The following is a 15,820-nucleotide window of genomic DNA, read 5'->3' on the forward strand; positions in this document are numbered from 1 at the left end:
TACAGGAGTTGGATCCCCGTTATTCCGCGCCTCCAACTCCTGCTAAGCTCTCGGCATTTCGATCGGCTCGGGCTCTTTGCCGAAGTGCCTCGCCGACGCTGGAACGCAGCGACACTTGTTCGGTTGTCTGGCTTTATTCAACTCGACAGCCGCCCCTGTTACAACACGCTCCTTTCTTGGTGGAGTGCCGATCGACACGGAAGCATCACAATGACCTGGCGCCTTCCCTTCTCTTGGTCGGCACGTGCACGTTGCCCGGAGTGTTGATCTTGTTCGTTTGGATGAACTGGTCGGCGTTGGACACGTCGTCGTCGTACAGGAAAGGCTGGTCCTCGATGCCGATGTTGTCGTTCACGTAGAAGAAAGCTGGCGCGTTGCGGCACGGCACGGAGTCCTCCGGGCGGGTGCACGTGAGCGTGAGCTGGTTGAACATGGTCAGGTTGCCACATAGGAAGCTGAACCTCTGCAGTTGTCTCGTCTCGATGGACCTGAAAAGAGTGAGGCAGCTCAGTTCATGACCCCGGAGGCTCCGAACGTATCCCCCGCCAGTACGTGCAGTAAAGCCACGCCCGCCGCCATTGACGTGGCCTGTACCTTGTGCAGCATGACCCATGACCTTTTTTTCTTCTAGCCAGGAATGATGACCACCATGGGGACGATCACGTCTCATGCAAGCGGCGTGCAAGATATCTGCTGCGCTTGTTTGTCGCCATAACGGCGGGGTTGTCTGAATTAGTGAATACTACTAGTACCTGACGTCCCTCGACGAACGCTATGCGAGGTTGCGGCAAATCCTTCTCCCTCGCTCCTGTCGTCTGCTAGCGCGCGGTCCGCCATATTCTTCCTAACATCGCCCACCATGGCAGTGTTCGAAATCCTGCAAGTTGCTCCGGGGCGTCATGTCACGTGACAATGCAGATAGAACAACGCTGGACGCGGAGAGGTTTTTGACTGCCAAGGTACCGAACCATTACTCGAGAGTGCGGTCAAGTCAAATCCACCATGTTCTTCCTAACCGGAAACGGAAAGCGGGCGCGGGCCAATGGGAGAGCGCGTCGGCTAATCAATCGCTTTCGCTACTTAGCAAAGCTTTAATCGAGGGTCTTCACTTGTGCCCATTGATAGGGCCATATCTCATGCTAAGAATGACACGTATAATTATCACTTTAGAACTTTCCAAAAAAGTATGAGGCCGAGCTCCCTGTGTGCAAAGAGCCTCAAAGTGTATGCAGAGCTTGGGCGAGTTGGGGCTAAGAGTTGATGTTAGCAGCGACAGTGCGTTACAAACAGGAACAAAAAACATACTAAGTGTTTTGGTTTTCTTTATACTATGGTCCATGCTTCTTACAGAAAATTAAAAGAAAAAAACGTGGGTGGTTAGTCAGCGCTGTGTTTGTCCTTCTATGTGCCTTCTTCTTTTTTCGGTTTAACGTGGTATTGCTACCAGTGGCGTAGCCAGGGGGGAGGCTTATGAGGCTTCAACCCCCTCCCCCAAATTACAGCCGACCCTATAAGATACCTATGAATTTTTACCTCCCGGCCCCCCCTCCGCATCCCAAGTCATGGACGTCTCAGCCACCTACCCCCCCCCCCCCCCCCCTCCCCTTAAAAAAAATCCTGTTGATGCCACTGGCTGCTGCAAATATGAACTCTCACTTAATGTGGATGCCATCATAAACAATGGTGCAGTAGTAGCATGCCACTTGATTGTTCATGTAAATATATAAGCTGTACGTTTACAAGCCCGCAGATGCCTTCAAGCGTGTGCCCCAGTTCGAGCTCCTAGCTTTGGCTATCGACCTCATCCTGGGGCACGCGTTGTTTTGTTGTTGTTTTTGTTGCGCGTTTCCAATGATCGTGCGAGGTCCACTTGCTCTCTCCAATTCGCCTCCTCCCACCACCTCGTGGACCAGAAGGCTTTTTCCACGTGACCTACCGGAGGGGCCAGATGGGAATCCTTGAAAAACAGCCGAAGGCTGACTTTCGCCCCGCCTCCGCTAGGTCGCGTCCAAAGCACCACGGCCGTTCCTTTCCTGATAGCTTGAGTCGTGGGCTCATTTCTACGCTACTCATTAGAAGTAATCAAAGTAACTTGTAATTGATTACTTTTTTGGAGAATCTCGTAATCATTTTAATACATTTATTAGGAAGTAAAAACGAGAGTATTTACGAGAGTAATCCGATCCCTTTTGATGGCGCCGTTTGAACAATATCCTACCAAGGAGTCCTCGAACCAAGTCTTCGACATGAGAATGGCTTGTCACAATTGGTTGATTAGGAACAGAAGTAGTTTATAATTCGGTGACACTAATCCAATATTTGACAGTACGAAAGGCTCGCTTTCAAACCGGCAGAAAAATCTGGCGTTTTGAAAGGCTGAAGTAATCGGGGAAGTAACGGTTCGTTTTTGGAGCAACGTCCAAATAGTTTTCTTTGCAAGTAATCTAGTAATCGAATTGAATACCTTTTAACCAGTCGCAATTGTAATTATAATCGATAACTATATTTGATTAACGAGTGCAAGACTGGTTGCGGGACGGAGCGCTCACTGGATATGTCGCCATCTACCCAATACCTTTTAGGAGGAATGCAAGAAGCGGTGAATACATACGGCGTGGAAGTTGGTCGGCTTCTTTTGCACCTCGTGCGTTTGTTTACGCCCCATAGGAGCCCACGTGCTTTCGTTTCCCTCACCCAATGACGGCGCATCCTACGGATAATGTACACACAAGGTGTTTCCGCAGCATTCGTCGTTTTTTTTCGAGTATACGCTTATAGCTTGCAATTTTATTTCAAACTCTGTTCTCTTCTATCGAATGATGGATTCCTTATATTTTTTTTTCATAAACTGTTCGGACTCCGAATGCTGAAAGCCGAATGCCGAATGCTCAACCGCGTTCGTCGTTCAACAGTTTTTGGGAAGAAGCGAGAAAGGGCAAAAAGAACTTCCGACTAAACTACACTGCTTTCCGGAGTAGCATACCTGGTGCAGATGTGGTAGACTCTGCAGTTGTTGTCGATGTCTGCGAAATAGCCGTCGTGCCGGCATTGGAATGTCGTCCTCAGCGGCTCCAGCAGCAATTCAGAACCTCGAGGCAGGCTGTACGTTTGACGCTTCAACTACAAAAACGAAACATCAAAATAAAGGTCGAGCGACCAAAAACATGCTCATATCGACATCTGCTTCCTACGCTGCGTTCTAGCATGAATCTTTTGCCGCGTTGTATACACCTTTGCAAGTGGGATCCCGGCTTAACCTCGAACCGCGCGCCAAGGTGAGGCGGACCTACTCTCCAGCCAGGACGTTCGCTGGTTGTCGTACAATGTTGCCAAGCGTCTCTCGCCAAAGCGTACACCACTGAGCGCAGAAAGAAATTTTAAATATAATTATAAAACGTACACGTGGCGTCTTCGACAGCGAAATAGCAAGGACAATTAAATAAAATGCCTAAAGCGGTAACAAATCGAAAATTTTCAAAAAGGTCTTAAAGTCTCAAGGCGCTCTCTTCAGAATGCGCCAAAAGTCGCATGGCCTTTGCATCAACGATGGCTGCGCTCGCGGCTGCTCTGGCTTCCACAACATGCAGGAACAGAGGCTGCGATCGTTATAAAGTCAGCTCCAACCCTGAAAGATATGTGACGCTACGATTCTGTGTGGATACCTCCTCCTGCGTTCCGAGACAGTAAGTGTGCCGCTAACGTAAGCTATCGGCGATGCGGCAAACGGCACCATCTTGTCATCGCGCACCCCAGTGACGTGCCCCTGGCGCACCCCAGCATGGCGGAAACGGTACGGGGCGCCAGCATCGCTCAAAATGGCAGCGCACAGGAGCCTTTCTTGCAAACGTGTATAAGCTACAAATGCTTCCACAGAGAGACGTTGTTTGCACGAGCACTAGCGGCCTCTCTCGGGGGCTCGCTCTTCGTAATATTCACTGAGGCTGTCCTCAAAGTTTCTTTGCAAACTTGCTCGTTTATTACGGGCAACCTGTACTATGTAAGTTCATGATATTTGTTGTATAGAAAACTGTACAAAATGAAGTTTTAATATAAACTACCCTGGTTTGTTTCAGGTAGCCTCTAAAGTTAGCGGTGTGGTTTCATTTTATTTATTCATTTAATTTGATACGTACATCGCCTGTAAAGGCATTACAGTAAAAAAAAAAAAAAGGGGGGGGGGGCGCAGCTACAGAAAAAGTGCAATGCAAAGAGTAAATGAAAATACTCTATGCACGAGAAATAGGCAGCGAGTAGGAAAAAATAGTGCAGAAAAAGACATTACACACGCTCTTGAATTTTTGAAGGAACAGCTCCGGCAAAGTGATTTCCACAATGTCACGCGGCAGCTTATTCCCTTCCTCGATGGATTGTGGGAACAAATAGCACTTGAATATAACTGTCCTGCGTTTAGATGGACCAATTTGTTTAGAATTATCTCTCCTATGAAATGCGTATGCAGGCTCCAAAATGTACATGAGCCTACAAAGTAACTACAAGTAAACTGACGGGGATGCCGGCGAATCACTTTAAAACGAAACCGCAGCTGCATATTTGGATAGCCTTGAGATGTGGCTTGCGGTGCTCGCCCAAGCTCGCCTCGGTCCAGGCTGAAAGGTTTTGTATCTTTCTCGTTCAGGCTGTACTCCGCTCACCCTTACGTTGAGACTAATGCCGCAAGTGCGAGAGCTCGAGATCGCTGCTTTGAAAGGTTCTTCAGCAGAACGAGAGCTCGTGCTCGAAAGGCACGTCCCAGAACCAGGAGCGGGGGCTAGCTCGCGCTTGTAGCTTTGGCTGCAGTCTAAACTTAAGGATGAAGGGAGTATTCGCAAATTTCATTCCTGTCATAATGGCTGTCATCTGGGTGATCGCCGTCGAACAGACGTGCGAGGTTCGGCCTGCGACGCGTAAGTAATTCTAATTTTGTTAAATACGAGTGAAATGAGAGCCTTGCGTCATGCTTCCACGTCAGGAAGGTGTAAGCAAGCACCTTTATTCTGAAGCCAGAGTGCAATCTTCACACCACGGTACCACCATCGGTGAAAGTTGCGAAAAGTCAAGCGCCGCAAATCATATCCATTCTGCTGAACCATTCCACAACCTGTGACGGAGGTTTACAAAGAGGGACAAACGCAAACGTCTCAGTTGAGACGTTTGTAATTTGTCCCTCTTTATAAACCTCCGTCTTGGGTTGCAAAATGTCTTATAATGACCAGCTCGCCTGCTTAGTCAGGTTGTCTGCTGAACCCTTTCCAATTGTTCCTTCGGGTTCGAATCGGTCGCCTCGAAACGACTCACTAAACCTCCGTTTTGTCCCGAACAATTCGCGCGCGCATGCGAAGCGGCGAATAGCTCGGGGACGAACTGTTTGCGTCAAAAGGATGAACTAAAACTCCTTAATTATTCGCTCGATCGAACGGCACCGTTCGAAGCTTCCCCAGACATTGGAAGCAAGGGCCATCAGCGCCGCTCTTGTCAAACGTACCCTTAAATCGTCGGCTTCCTCTTGGCCATATGCAACGGAGAGGGCGATGAGACCTGGTGGAAAGACATGTCAGAGAGGCAAAGAAACAGTTGATGATGGGTGCACACCCGTCGTCAAGCGAAACTTAGGTGAATTCCGCTCGTAGATTTCGAGCGCTCCAAAAGCGTCCCTTTTGGAGCGAGCATATTCAGCTGCCAGATCCGGCTTAAAGGAGCGATGCAACAATTTTCGTACTGTGCACAAATACCGCTTAAAACGGATCCTTAACGTTAATGACCTATGAAACACGCGTTCGTTTTTCACCCCACGCAATAGAAGTCCCCAAAAAAAAATTTAAGAAAAACGATCAGCGTTCACCCCCTCAACTCGCAGCCAGAACAAGCGGCCACGTGATCTGGAGCCGATTATATGCCGCCAGTGTTGATCATAGCCACGCGCTGGGGTTGGCAAAGCGCAGGACACACGCTGAGTTCAAGACATTGTTATGGCTCGGCTGTTGTCGTCGTTGCAGCGATTGGACACGGGTCACAACCCGAATGCTTCTCGAGCTAGCAATTATCACGAGCCCAAGTCGAGTGCCCACGCAATGCTCGGGTCCAATCTATGAACCGCATTCAAATATCGTCACTTGGGTGTACTGCGATCCCCAAGTTACGTCATGAAATTTTGCAAAGGAGAGACTGAATGAAAATGATCGCTTTTGTCCTTGGAATTACACCGCAACAAAGGAGTTTCTTGGCCAATGGCGTTGCGTGTGAGTATCCTTGAGTCCCAGGTGTGCCAGTAAGCTCGTGTAGAGAGAAAAACATTCCAATTGAATATCGTTGCACCGCTCCTTTAAGTTGGTCATCTTCCACTCGTAGATTTCTGGCTGCGCCCGCCCCGTGGAGCGCCTCCAACCCCACCGAACATGATCCGTGGGATTTGAGGGAGCTTGGTGGAAGTTGACAAAAGCGCGCTACGTCATTTCCTTTAACTCAGCGGTTCGCATGCCCAACGAGGTTGGTGAGGTCGCCGGACCGGCTGGTCCGTCAAGTTGGATCTGTTCGAATACGTCGGTTGTTTACGCGGAATCGGGATGGCTCAAACGCTTCTACCTCGCATAGATCAGGGATACAAAGCCTGGACTGGAGCGTGGCACATCGTAAGCGCTGGCATCTGTGAGTGTGAGAGAGAGAACGAGAAAAAAAAAATACAGAAAATTCGAAGGAGGCAGACGCAAGGTTAGGCCTGTTCATTTTGCAGCCAATGATTGTTTACCTTTTTACACTGTATGCCGCCGGCGTTTTCTCGCGCAATGAAGCAAGAAGTCATTAGGCAACGACCGCGCAGGTGATGGTTTGCTACCTCTTCGCGTTTTTTAAAGTCGAACCAGCAATCTGAATTCCACCGATGGCAATTGCTGTGCGTGCCCCGTCACTTCGAGGCGGCCGAAAGGTATGGGACGGTGGCGAACGCGGACGGCCTTCCCCGTTATTTGTGACTCACGGGCTCCGTGGTACGGAAATTTTCACCCGGCCTGTGTCGCGCGTTATTTCTGCAGCTAAGCAGTGACAGTTGGGACTGGTCGTCGGAAACCTCGGTCGGCTGAGGCGTTGGTCGGCTTGTCGTTCCAGCAGCGGCCATTTTCAGCGGCCGACTGTCTAGGACGAGTCGCTCCAAAAATGTGGGTCCATCTTCCCCTTGTCGATTTGGAGCAGGTCCCCCGGAGCGAAATTTTGGCTCCCTCGTGGATTTTGAAAAGCGCTCCGGATCTACCAGTGGAATTCACCATTAGTTTCCGTCGGCTGTCTGGCTGCAGAACGAGCTTCAGCACAACGGGCGCCTTTCGTCCCCGTCCCCCCCTTTTCCCAACCAGCACACACGAAACAATAATAAAAAAATAAAACAAATTCTGAATGTTTTCCAAGGAAGTCTATTACTACTTTCATCGCAAAGATAAACCATCACCGGACGCGCTGTATCCGCCCGAAAGTATCACTGGTGGTCCACCCAAGATGCCAAAGGTTCAGGACAAATCTTTATTTGATTAAAATTATATAAGCGATTTTCGGAAATGTTCAATGGGAAATGTTGCTGCGTAAACTTGTAAAACTTGTAAGAGCAAACACAGAGAACGAACACGAAGGAGTGCACAAAAAGGAGCCTACGAAGCCCACCAGTACATGGGACTGAAGGGCGCAGACTATCAGGATTAATGCCCCATTTTCCCATTGGAGAGTTTTAGAAAATAGACCATTTTAAAAAAAGCTCACTGTTTCTTCTGAAACCTTTGGCAACCGGTCCGCCAGTGCCGAATTTGGCCGGACACTGAGCGTTCGGCGATCCGTGGTTTATATTTTCAGTGAGGAAGAAAAAAACAAAAAGACATAACGCTGTGAAAATGGTTCTACATAGTACTAAGAAAAGAATACAATTATCTCTAGTATCACATAATAGACGCGAAGAAATCTATCTGAATCCGCCTCAAAGTTGATGGAACTGGCAAAGTTTGAGGTGCACGAAATGACCAAAATCTGTTACTACACTAGCGGGCGAGGTACGGCGAATCCAACGGCGCAGTCAATACCACCGTGTCGGCGTAGTCCATCCTGTGCCACCTACGTCATGCTTATGGCTCTCAGGGAGATTTGTTTGCTTGTTTTATATGCTCTCTACGCAAAGCCCGCCCCTAGAGTTCCTCTACAGGCTGCCTACGGGAGCCGAAGTTGCGCGTCTGTTTTCCACTTGCCACCGCGGCGCTATTCGCCGACATCGATCACGTGAGGAGCAAAGCATCCAGCGCCGTGCAGGAAAGCCACCGCAAGGGTCGCTTCGCCGACGTTGCACGCGCTCCGGCGTATGTTCCCCTGCTTTTGCCTTCTTCTCCTCCTTTTCTGTAGTCCATGCGCGGCGGCGCGCGCGGCGCCCCTATTCGCCGAATTCAGTCACGTGACAAGCAAAGAATCCAGGGCCGTGCAGGAAAGCCGGCGGTAGGCCACCCGCCGAGGATGAACGCGCAACTCTGCTACCGTAGGCAACTATACAGGAACTCTATTCAGCCCTAAGCTGAGACGGCGCTGGAAGCTACGTTCTCGTACGACGAGTCATACGCCCCTCTTTCGCCACGTGATCATGCTCTTGCTCATACCCAGGCGCAGGGGGCCGGGTCAGGTGGTAAAAGAGAGGCGGCTGATTAGTTCGGCGGTTGGCCGCGTGATTCGCGAAACGCGCATGCGCCAGTGTGCTCCCGAGCGAGCCTCCGTCATCGGCGACAACGTTCGCCGCGTGCGAGTGAGCCAGCTTGCAAATTGCCACGTTGAGCACGGCATACTTCGACAAACCCATCGAGACACATCCACGTGTAGCTTACAGCACTTCACTCGCTACTACTGTTTGCAAAACAAGCCCTTGGGAAAACTTGCCTTCTTCTGCGCTAAAACATAAGCTGCGGCCTCAGTAGTATACAAGCGTCGTCGGCTGTATCAGACTGCCGATTGTAGCAGACGACACTTTCTCCCTCACGCCGAGCTGCGGGCCACCGCCTGGTACGTGACGTCACGTTTTCTACCACGTGGTTAGAGCATGTAGGTGACGACACAGGCGTGATGTTGTCTGCTGCAGGCATGGTTTTGGTTCCCTTTGGGGTAAGCTTTAATTGCCCGTAAAATATGACACGTTTGCGCGGAGAATTCACGTAGAACCCTTTATTGCTACCTCGGTATCTATAATCGACCATTAACTCAAATTTCTTGGAATTAACCAGACTTGCCATTTAAACGCACATCTGCGCTTCCTGTGTGATTTGGGCAGTCCTAAAAATGAATAATTTAAGCGTTATCGGGAGTCTTTAATTGGAGCCATATATTTATTTCCACTAAGTAAGAAGCAAAGTTGAGGTAATTATTTTGCTAATCCCTGACGTCGGCCACCCCTGTGGGGGGGCTCTGGAATTTCGGGAAGGGGGGGGGGGGGGGGGGTTCGGGGCCCCCGATCTCCTCAGGCGCCTATGTCGCTGTCAACGCCTTCATTAAGCCTAAAGAATGGAAATGAAAATACGCACGTCGGATATTTGGTAAACATGGGGCATACGTTAAAGACGGTTTTAAGTACGCCGACGAATAAAACGTTGAATGGTACGCACACTACCTACGCAAACTCTAGTTTTTGCGCGAGCGTACCTCAATCGTTTGGCACTTCTTTGTCACACATGATGCATTCGAAGGATAAGCCTGCATGTCAAATTCATGGGTTCATTGTACTCAAAAGGCGGCAAACTTACCGAGGGTGAGGACCTTCATGTCTGTGGCTCGATGACTTCCTGGGGAAAAGAAACGATCTGTGTTCGAGTGATTCGAACGAAGGAGGCGAAGACTATAGACTGGTCGGGGGACTCTTTGCGAAACACTCGGGAGCCCTCCAGTCGGCGTTCTCAAGTCTCCGGCAACTGACCCAAAGTTTGCAGAGACACTGACTTCTCGGACCTGTGGGGTTGCCTTTTATACTAGCTTTACCGAACGAACTCGCCGGTTTTGGCAGAGGGCGCTACGTTCGTCGCATCCAGAACTAAGAGCGTCGGGGTTTTCTTTCAAATGGCACGTTTCTGACTGTTTTGAGAAAGGGCCGGAGGTCACAGCTGTTACGCACTTTTTTTCTTTTTTGTCTCGAGGCATCTCAAAACTCGAGCAAGCAACGCGCTGCAACGAAAACAAACAAATTCGTCGTTTTCTCCCTCTCTCTCTCTCTTTTTTTTTTTGCTTTCAAGAACTTGTGGGAACCCGAGACACGGATGTTAGCGCGTTGTATGGCGAGAGGTCTGCGGCACGCTTTCGGATTAAGCCACAAATGCGGTACACAGTTTCTGGAATGTTGGAAGAACAAAAGAAGAGCCCTTTTTTTATATAATAACCGTGTCAAACCGTGTCGTGCAGCGTGCATGCGCTTATTTGAGAAGTCCTCGAGCAGGAAACACTCTCAGTCCCGGGCCAAAAATACCGACTCTCCAAGCGACTGCCTTGCGTGTGCCACGCGTGGACGAGCTCCTCCGGGGGAACCGGTCGGATGCTGACCTGGGAGGCGGCGAGGGGACACTTCCCGACCCCAGTTCCGGATCGACGCCAGGAGCCAAGCCCAGACGCGAGACGTGCTCTGAACTTGGTCAGCTCGGCGGTCGTCGCTCATCGCTCTGTAACTGTGACCAGACGTTCGATCGGTCGAAGAGCGCTACTTCGCTCAGTTGCAAGTAGCGCTCTGTGTTGTACGTTTCTTTCACTTGTCCGTTGTTTTTAGCGCTTTTAACCTCACATACACGTTCAATCGGTCGCCTAAACGCGCACAGTTGCATTCGGCGCCCTGCGCGTGAATCCGACGGTTTTAAACGTGATTTAAATTATGATTTCAATCGAGCCATTTTTACTACAATGATTTAAATCGAACCTTTCCCGCTAAATTAATTACGAAAAGTATTTGTGTATTTGTCATTTTATGCTTTTTATGTGCATTTGTTTGTATTTAAATCGAGTAATAATCGAGAAAAACGAGTTATCTCGGGCTAAACACGAGCCAAAAGCAGTGCTGCTCTGGGCCATCGGAGCGTCGACTGCCGTGCACTTCGTCCGTCTGTTCCGTCAAGCAAATCAGAACGCGAAAGAGAAAGCGAATAGAGCTCTTGAACTTACTAAAACAATCGAGCCGTTTTTGTTCGGATGTGTAGGGTTCACATCAAAGAAATTCTACAAACCAATCTATACTTCGTCTTACCCTACGATGGACTAAAGGCAAAAGCTACGAACCGCCAGATCCAATCACGAGCCACTTAGGAATTGTGCGGTATTTTGCTTCGATGCACGGTACCGGTGCCCGCATCTCGGATCACTGATGAGGGGACGGGTGGACAGTGGTTCGAATCGAAGAGCACTGAGTGAGTCAACAATTTTACGTCGCAAAGGAAGCCATGTCATATTAGCGGCGAGATGTTCTAGTGGCGCCCTCCTATGGTTACCTTTCGTGACGTCATTACTTTGCGAACAGCAAGTTCGATGGTGTTTGTAATGAGCATGGTAGAAGCTTAAAATTATTGCGATCTTTAAGGAACACTACCAACACCGTTGAAATTGAAGTTCTTCCAATCCTGTTATTTCCGTCGATGAGAAATCCTTTGCTGACGTCATAGTCAGCATTCGACCAATCGCGGAAGGCCGACCACAGCGACGCTTTCGATCGTTCACGTCGCCAATAGGCTCTTTGCAGCGTCGAAGCCATCGAAATAATACGGCGCTTTTGGATTGGAGCATTATTCGTCCACCCCTAATCAATGTTAAGCGTGTCATAGTAAAGCATGAAACGTGATTGGACCTGTCGGCCTGTGGCTTTGGCCTTTAGTCCATCGTAGGATGAGACAAAATATACTTTGAATGTACATAATTCTTTTTCCGTGTTTTTATAATCAGTGATAGGAACGGGTTGATCAATCAATGTGCTTTGTTTAAAATACGCCCGGTAATAAATAATCACTGTTTTCTAGCTACACTGATTTAAATATAAGTAATTTGATTCAAATGAAGTAAATTTCACTGAAATCAAATGAATCTGATATAAATGAAATATATAATATTTATTTGATTTTCTTTTCAAAGCTGCGATTTTATTCCACCCTGGAGAGGAGTAAATGCTTGATTGATTTGCTATATTATCGATTAGATGCTGTGGGTCGCATTGACCCACGGCAGCATGCCATCACGCATCAGCACGCATCGACACGGCCGGCGTTTTCTTTTTTTTTGCCTGTTTTTAAGGATTACTATAAAAAACTATTCTCCGGTATCTGACATGGACGCGCTGTATGCGGTGCAGGACTATCCGATGTGCGGAGAGCGGCTCAGACGTGGATTCTATGAATCGAGTGGAGGGGAGATGCCGAGGGCGAGGCAGCAAGTTGCTGGTGGATCTCGTTTTGTTCAGACAATGTTTATCTCAGTGCTCTCAAGACCAGGGTGTCTTTTAGCTCGGATTACTCGGTCGAAATCTGTCGCCATTCCGCAAAGCCTAAATTTTCTACTTTCGTAAAGTCGGTGATTTCCCTACACACTGCACACACCCTCGGGGGGTGTGTAGTGTGTAGGGAACCCTCCGACCCCCTTGCTTTACTGAAGGCACCCCCTTAATTCGCAAGGGCTCCTCTAATCTCAATGCCCCCTCCCCCTAACCCCGCCTCCACCTCTAAAAATTTAGACCCCCCCCCCCCCCCCCCCTCTAATTTCAGTTCCTGAGGAAACCCTTACGCAAAATTATCAAGATTGCGCCTGAACCGCCCTGACCTCCGATAATGACGTGATCGCTTCCGATGATAGCTTTTCTTGGCCCTCTTTAGAACACAGAATGTGTTCTGGCACCTAACCGTTTGCCGTTTCGCATTCCAGTAACAGAACTTGTAATGTCGCTCATTTGGTTTACAATGTGATTTTCTTGAACCGTCGTTTTATCAAGTTCGAGACCACTTCAATAAGCTTGAGATGTCGAACCTCATTTTTATGTCAAGATACAAAGGTCGTCACTTTTATTTATTAAGACTCGCATCTCCGTTTTTATAAATTCTCATTCTCGAAAATGATGATTTTTTGGGGGTATTCTCAAAATTTGTATCCAGGTTTAGTTAGCAAAGTTTCTCAAATTCAATTTTGCTTGTTAGTGGCTAAGTTTTGAATAGGACGACCATAAGCCGGCTTGGCATCCTAATCGTATCCTAGCAGCTTATGCGCTCCCTATAGAATTTGGCAATGGTTGTGCTTGGCCCTTCCTAAGAGCCTCTTATAAAAAAAAGTCGGGACTAGGCAAGTGTGCATTACACCAACGCGAAACCAGAAAGACTGTCCATTTGTTGTGCGTTAACTTGTCTCTAATTGGATGATGCAGGACTCATCTGCTGTGGCCAAAGGTGCTAGTGAGGACCCAGCACAGATGGTAGCTCCACCACCACCAAATGATAGGTATAAAAAACAGTCTGGATTCATCTCCATGATACACTGTTTGCACCTATGTCGCGTCATTAACATGTATTATGCACGAGTGCCGTCGGTAGTCTCATGCTGATGGCCAGTGATGGTCTGTGGTTGCAGCTTTGCTACACTATGATAATAGTGAACTGCGCTGGCTCCAGTGGCCCAAAGTGCCAGCTTATGTGCCCATCTCAGCAATTACATAAAACAGTGAACCCTACCTGCAATGTGCATAACTATGAGGAAAGTCGAATAAACTGTCATAAACACATTGTGCCTGGTCGGTAACTCCCAAGCTGGCTGTAAGTCCAACCTTGTTTATGTTTCTAGCGAGATGACACCTCAGCAAGACTCACAAAAACTGAAGTGTAGACATGGTGCAGAGGCAATCTACACATGGTTATTCGAGTTTTGTGTCGAACAAGACAGCAGATCAATGGATAAGACTAAGCGTCAGTTTACAAAAAGACTGTCTCCAGCCCCGCCTCTCGACAGCGGCTGCTTCCACCAAACATTCCCGGCAATACCACAGCTACCCACCACTCTGAAATTGACAAGGGAATGACACTAAGACAAAACTGGCTCCCCAATTTCAAAACTGATGTCTGCTATTTATATAGAAGGCCCACTTCTAAAAACATTTGGTGCAAAGTGCTCTGAGAGCAGGACGCACGTTGCTGAGCATTGCCTGAACCGGACAAACAGGGTCAAACTTTGTCGTTATCATTTGACGGTTTAAACTTCAGCCTATGCCTATCAGCGGCGATATTTTTTAGTGGCGCCCTCCTATGGTTTCCTCTCGTGACGTCATTACCTTGCGAACAACAAGTTCGAAGGTGTTCGTAATGAGCATGGTGGAAGCTTGAAATCATTGCGCTTTTAAAGCTAAACTGCCATCACCTTCCAAATTAAAATTCTTGCATTCCTCTTAGTTCCGTTGATGAAGAATCCTTTGCTGCCGTCATAGTCAGTATTCGGCTAATCATGGCAGGCCGACTACAGCGACGCTTTCGATCACTCACGTCGCCAATAGCCCAAGTGCCCGCATTAGCACATATTGCCACGCGCGTCTCTGAGCAAGCGCGCCCATGGCGAAATGACAATAAAAAAAAAATTTAAAAAAGCGCCCGTGGTCGATTGGTTATCGTGCTTGGCTCCGACGCGAAGGGCTGTGGTTCGATTTCTGGTCGCGCATGCGCCTTTTTGTTAATGCCCCGCACTTCCACCAAAATGTCACAAATGGCAGATGGTGAGGTAACGAATGAATGAAAACCAAACGTTTAATTTGGCCAACTTGTGCCGAAAACAAAAATACAAAGGGGCAGCGTCGCGGGCGTCGAAGGTCGGCGGAGTAGCACGATCCAGCGCATGAGCGAGACACTCTCCGTATAGCCACGCGGAGCCCCTCATCTACATGCACGGGCTTCTGGAAGAATCGGTGTAGAAGGTTCGGCGCGTAGAACATTCGGTCTTCCAACAAGCAACAGGGTTCTTGAATTTACAAGAACGCGACATTTACAGAAACAATACAATGGTGCATGTGCGGCCAGGAGTTGTATCTCGGGCTTAAGCGCGATAACCATTCGGTCATGGGCGTGCTTGCTCGGAGGCGCGCGTGGCAATATGAGCAGCCTCTGCCATTAACCACATCTGACATGTACCGAGTGGTGGCCACCACCACGGCACCCTTGGAAGTGCCCAAAGCCCCTGTCTCTTATACTGAGATAACATTACCTGCAAACCATGTATGCGTACTAATGAAACTGTGTCATGTCAGCTGTGCACGAGTCATCAGGTACAGCTGCAGAGCAAAAAGATTAGTAAAAGTGACCAACGACCGTAGCGGCAAAATCGCGACACGGGGCGCTATTGTCCCCGAGCGCGCCGATAGTGAGAGTGCCCTCAACAGTCCATGTCTCGATATGGGGGTTTTCCGATTTTGCCGCTCCGGTCATCGGTCACTTTGCGCTAATCCTTTTCCGCTGCAGCTGCACACTGCCACCCTGGACGGTGAGGGCATGAACTGCACCCAACTGCACCGTTTAGGACCTCTCGCCCACTCAGCAGGAGCAGCTGGTTGCATTGCACATGCTGCTGGGCACCCAACAGAGGAGCATGAATGTCCTTTTTGTAGAGAAGTGCAGTCAAGGTCTAAAATTGGCTGGCAAGCGTTGTTTAGAGAACAATGGAAAGAAAACCTGCATCATATGGCACTAATGAGTTATTTTAAACCGAGTTTCTTCACTGTTACTTTATTCAGTTACATCCAGAGCGGCTCGTGCTCACAGCCTTTGTGCTTGTTCAATGCAATGCAGAAGAGCTGAACACCCACAGCAACAAAAGCATTGATGGTAACAACAATTAG

At 48.7% G+C, this 15,820-nt stretch overlaps 1 protein-coding gene across 1 annotated transcript; it reads right to left on the bottom strand.

The window, feature by feature from the left end:
• Window positions 1–205: 205 nt before the first annotated feature.
• Window positions 206–9,762, bottom strand: LOC8043053. The gene is made up of 4 exons (XM_029992434.3): window positions 9,744–9,762; window positions 5,483–5,535; window positions 2,984–3,120; window positions 206–488 (listed from the first exon to the last, which is right to left on the bottom strand). The coding sequence occupies exons 1-4, from the start codon at window positions 9,760–9,762 to the stop codon at window positions 206–208; spliced, it is 492 nt and encodes a 163-aa protein (XP_029848294.1).
• Window positions 9,763–15,820: the final 6,058 nt, after the last annotated feature.

This window comes from Ixodes scapularis, unplaced genomic scaffold (assembly GCF_016920785.2).
Source record: "Ixodes scapularis isolate PalLabHiFi unplaced genomic scaffold, ASM1692078v2 PGA_scaffold9__187_contigs__length_104089568, whole genome shotgun sequence".
NCBI classification, from domain to species: Eukaryota; Metazoa; Arthropoda; class Arachnida; order Ixodida; family Ixodidae; genus Ixodes; species Ixodes scapularis.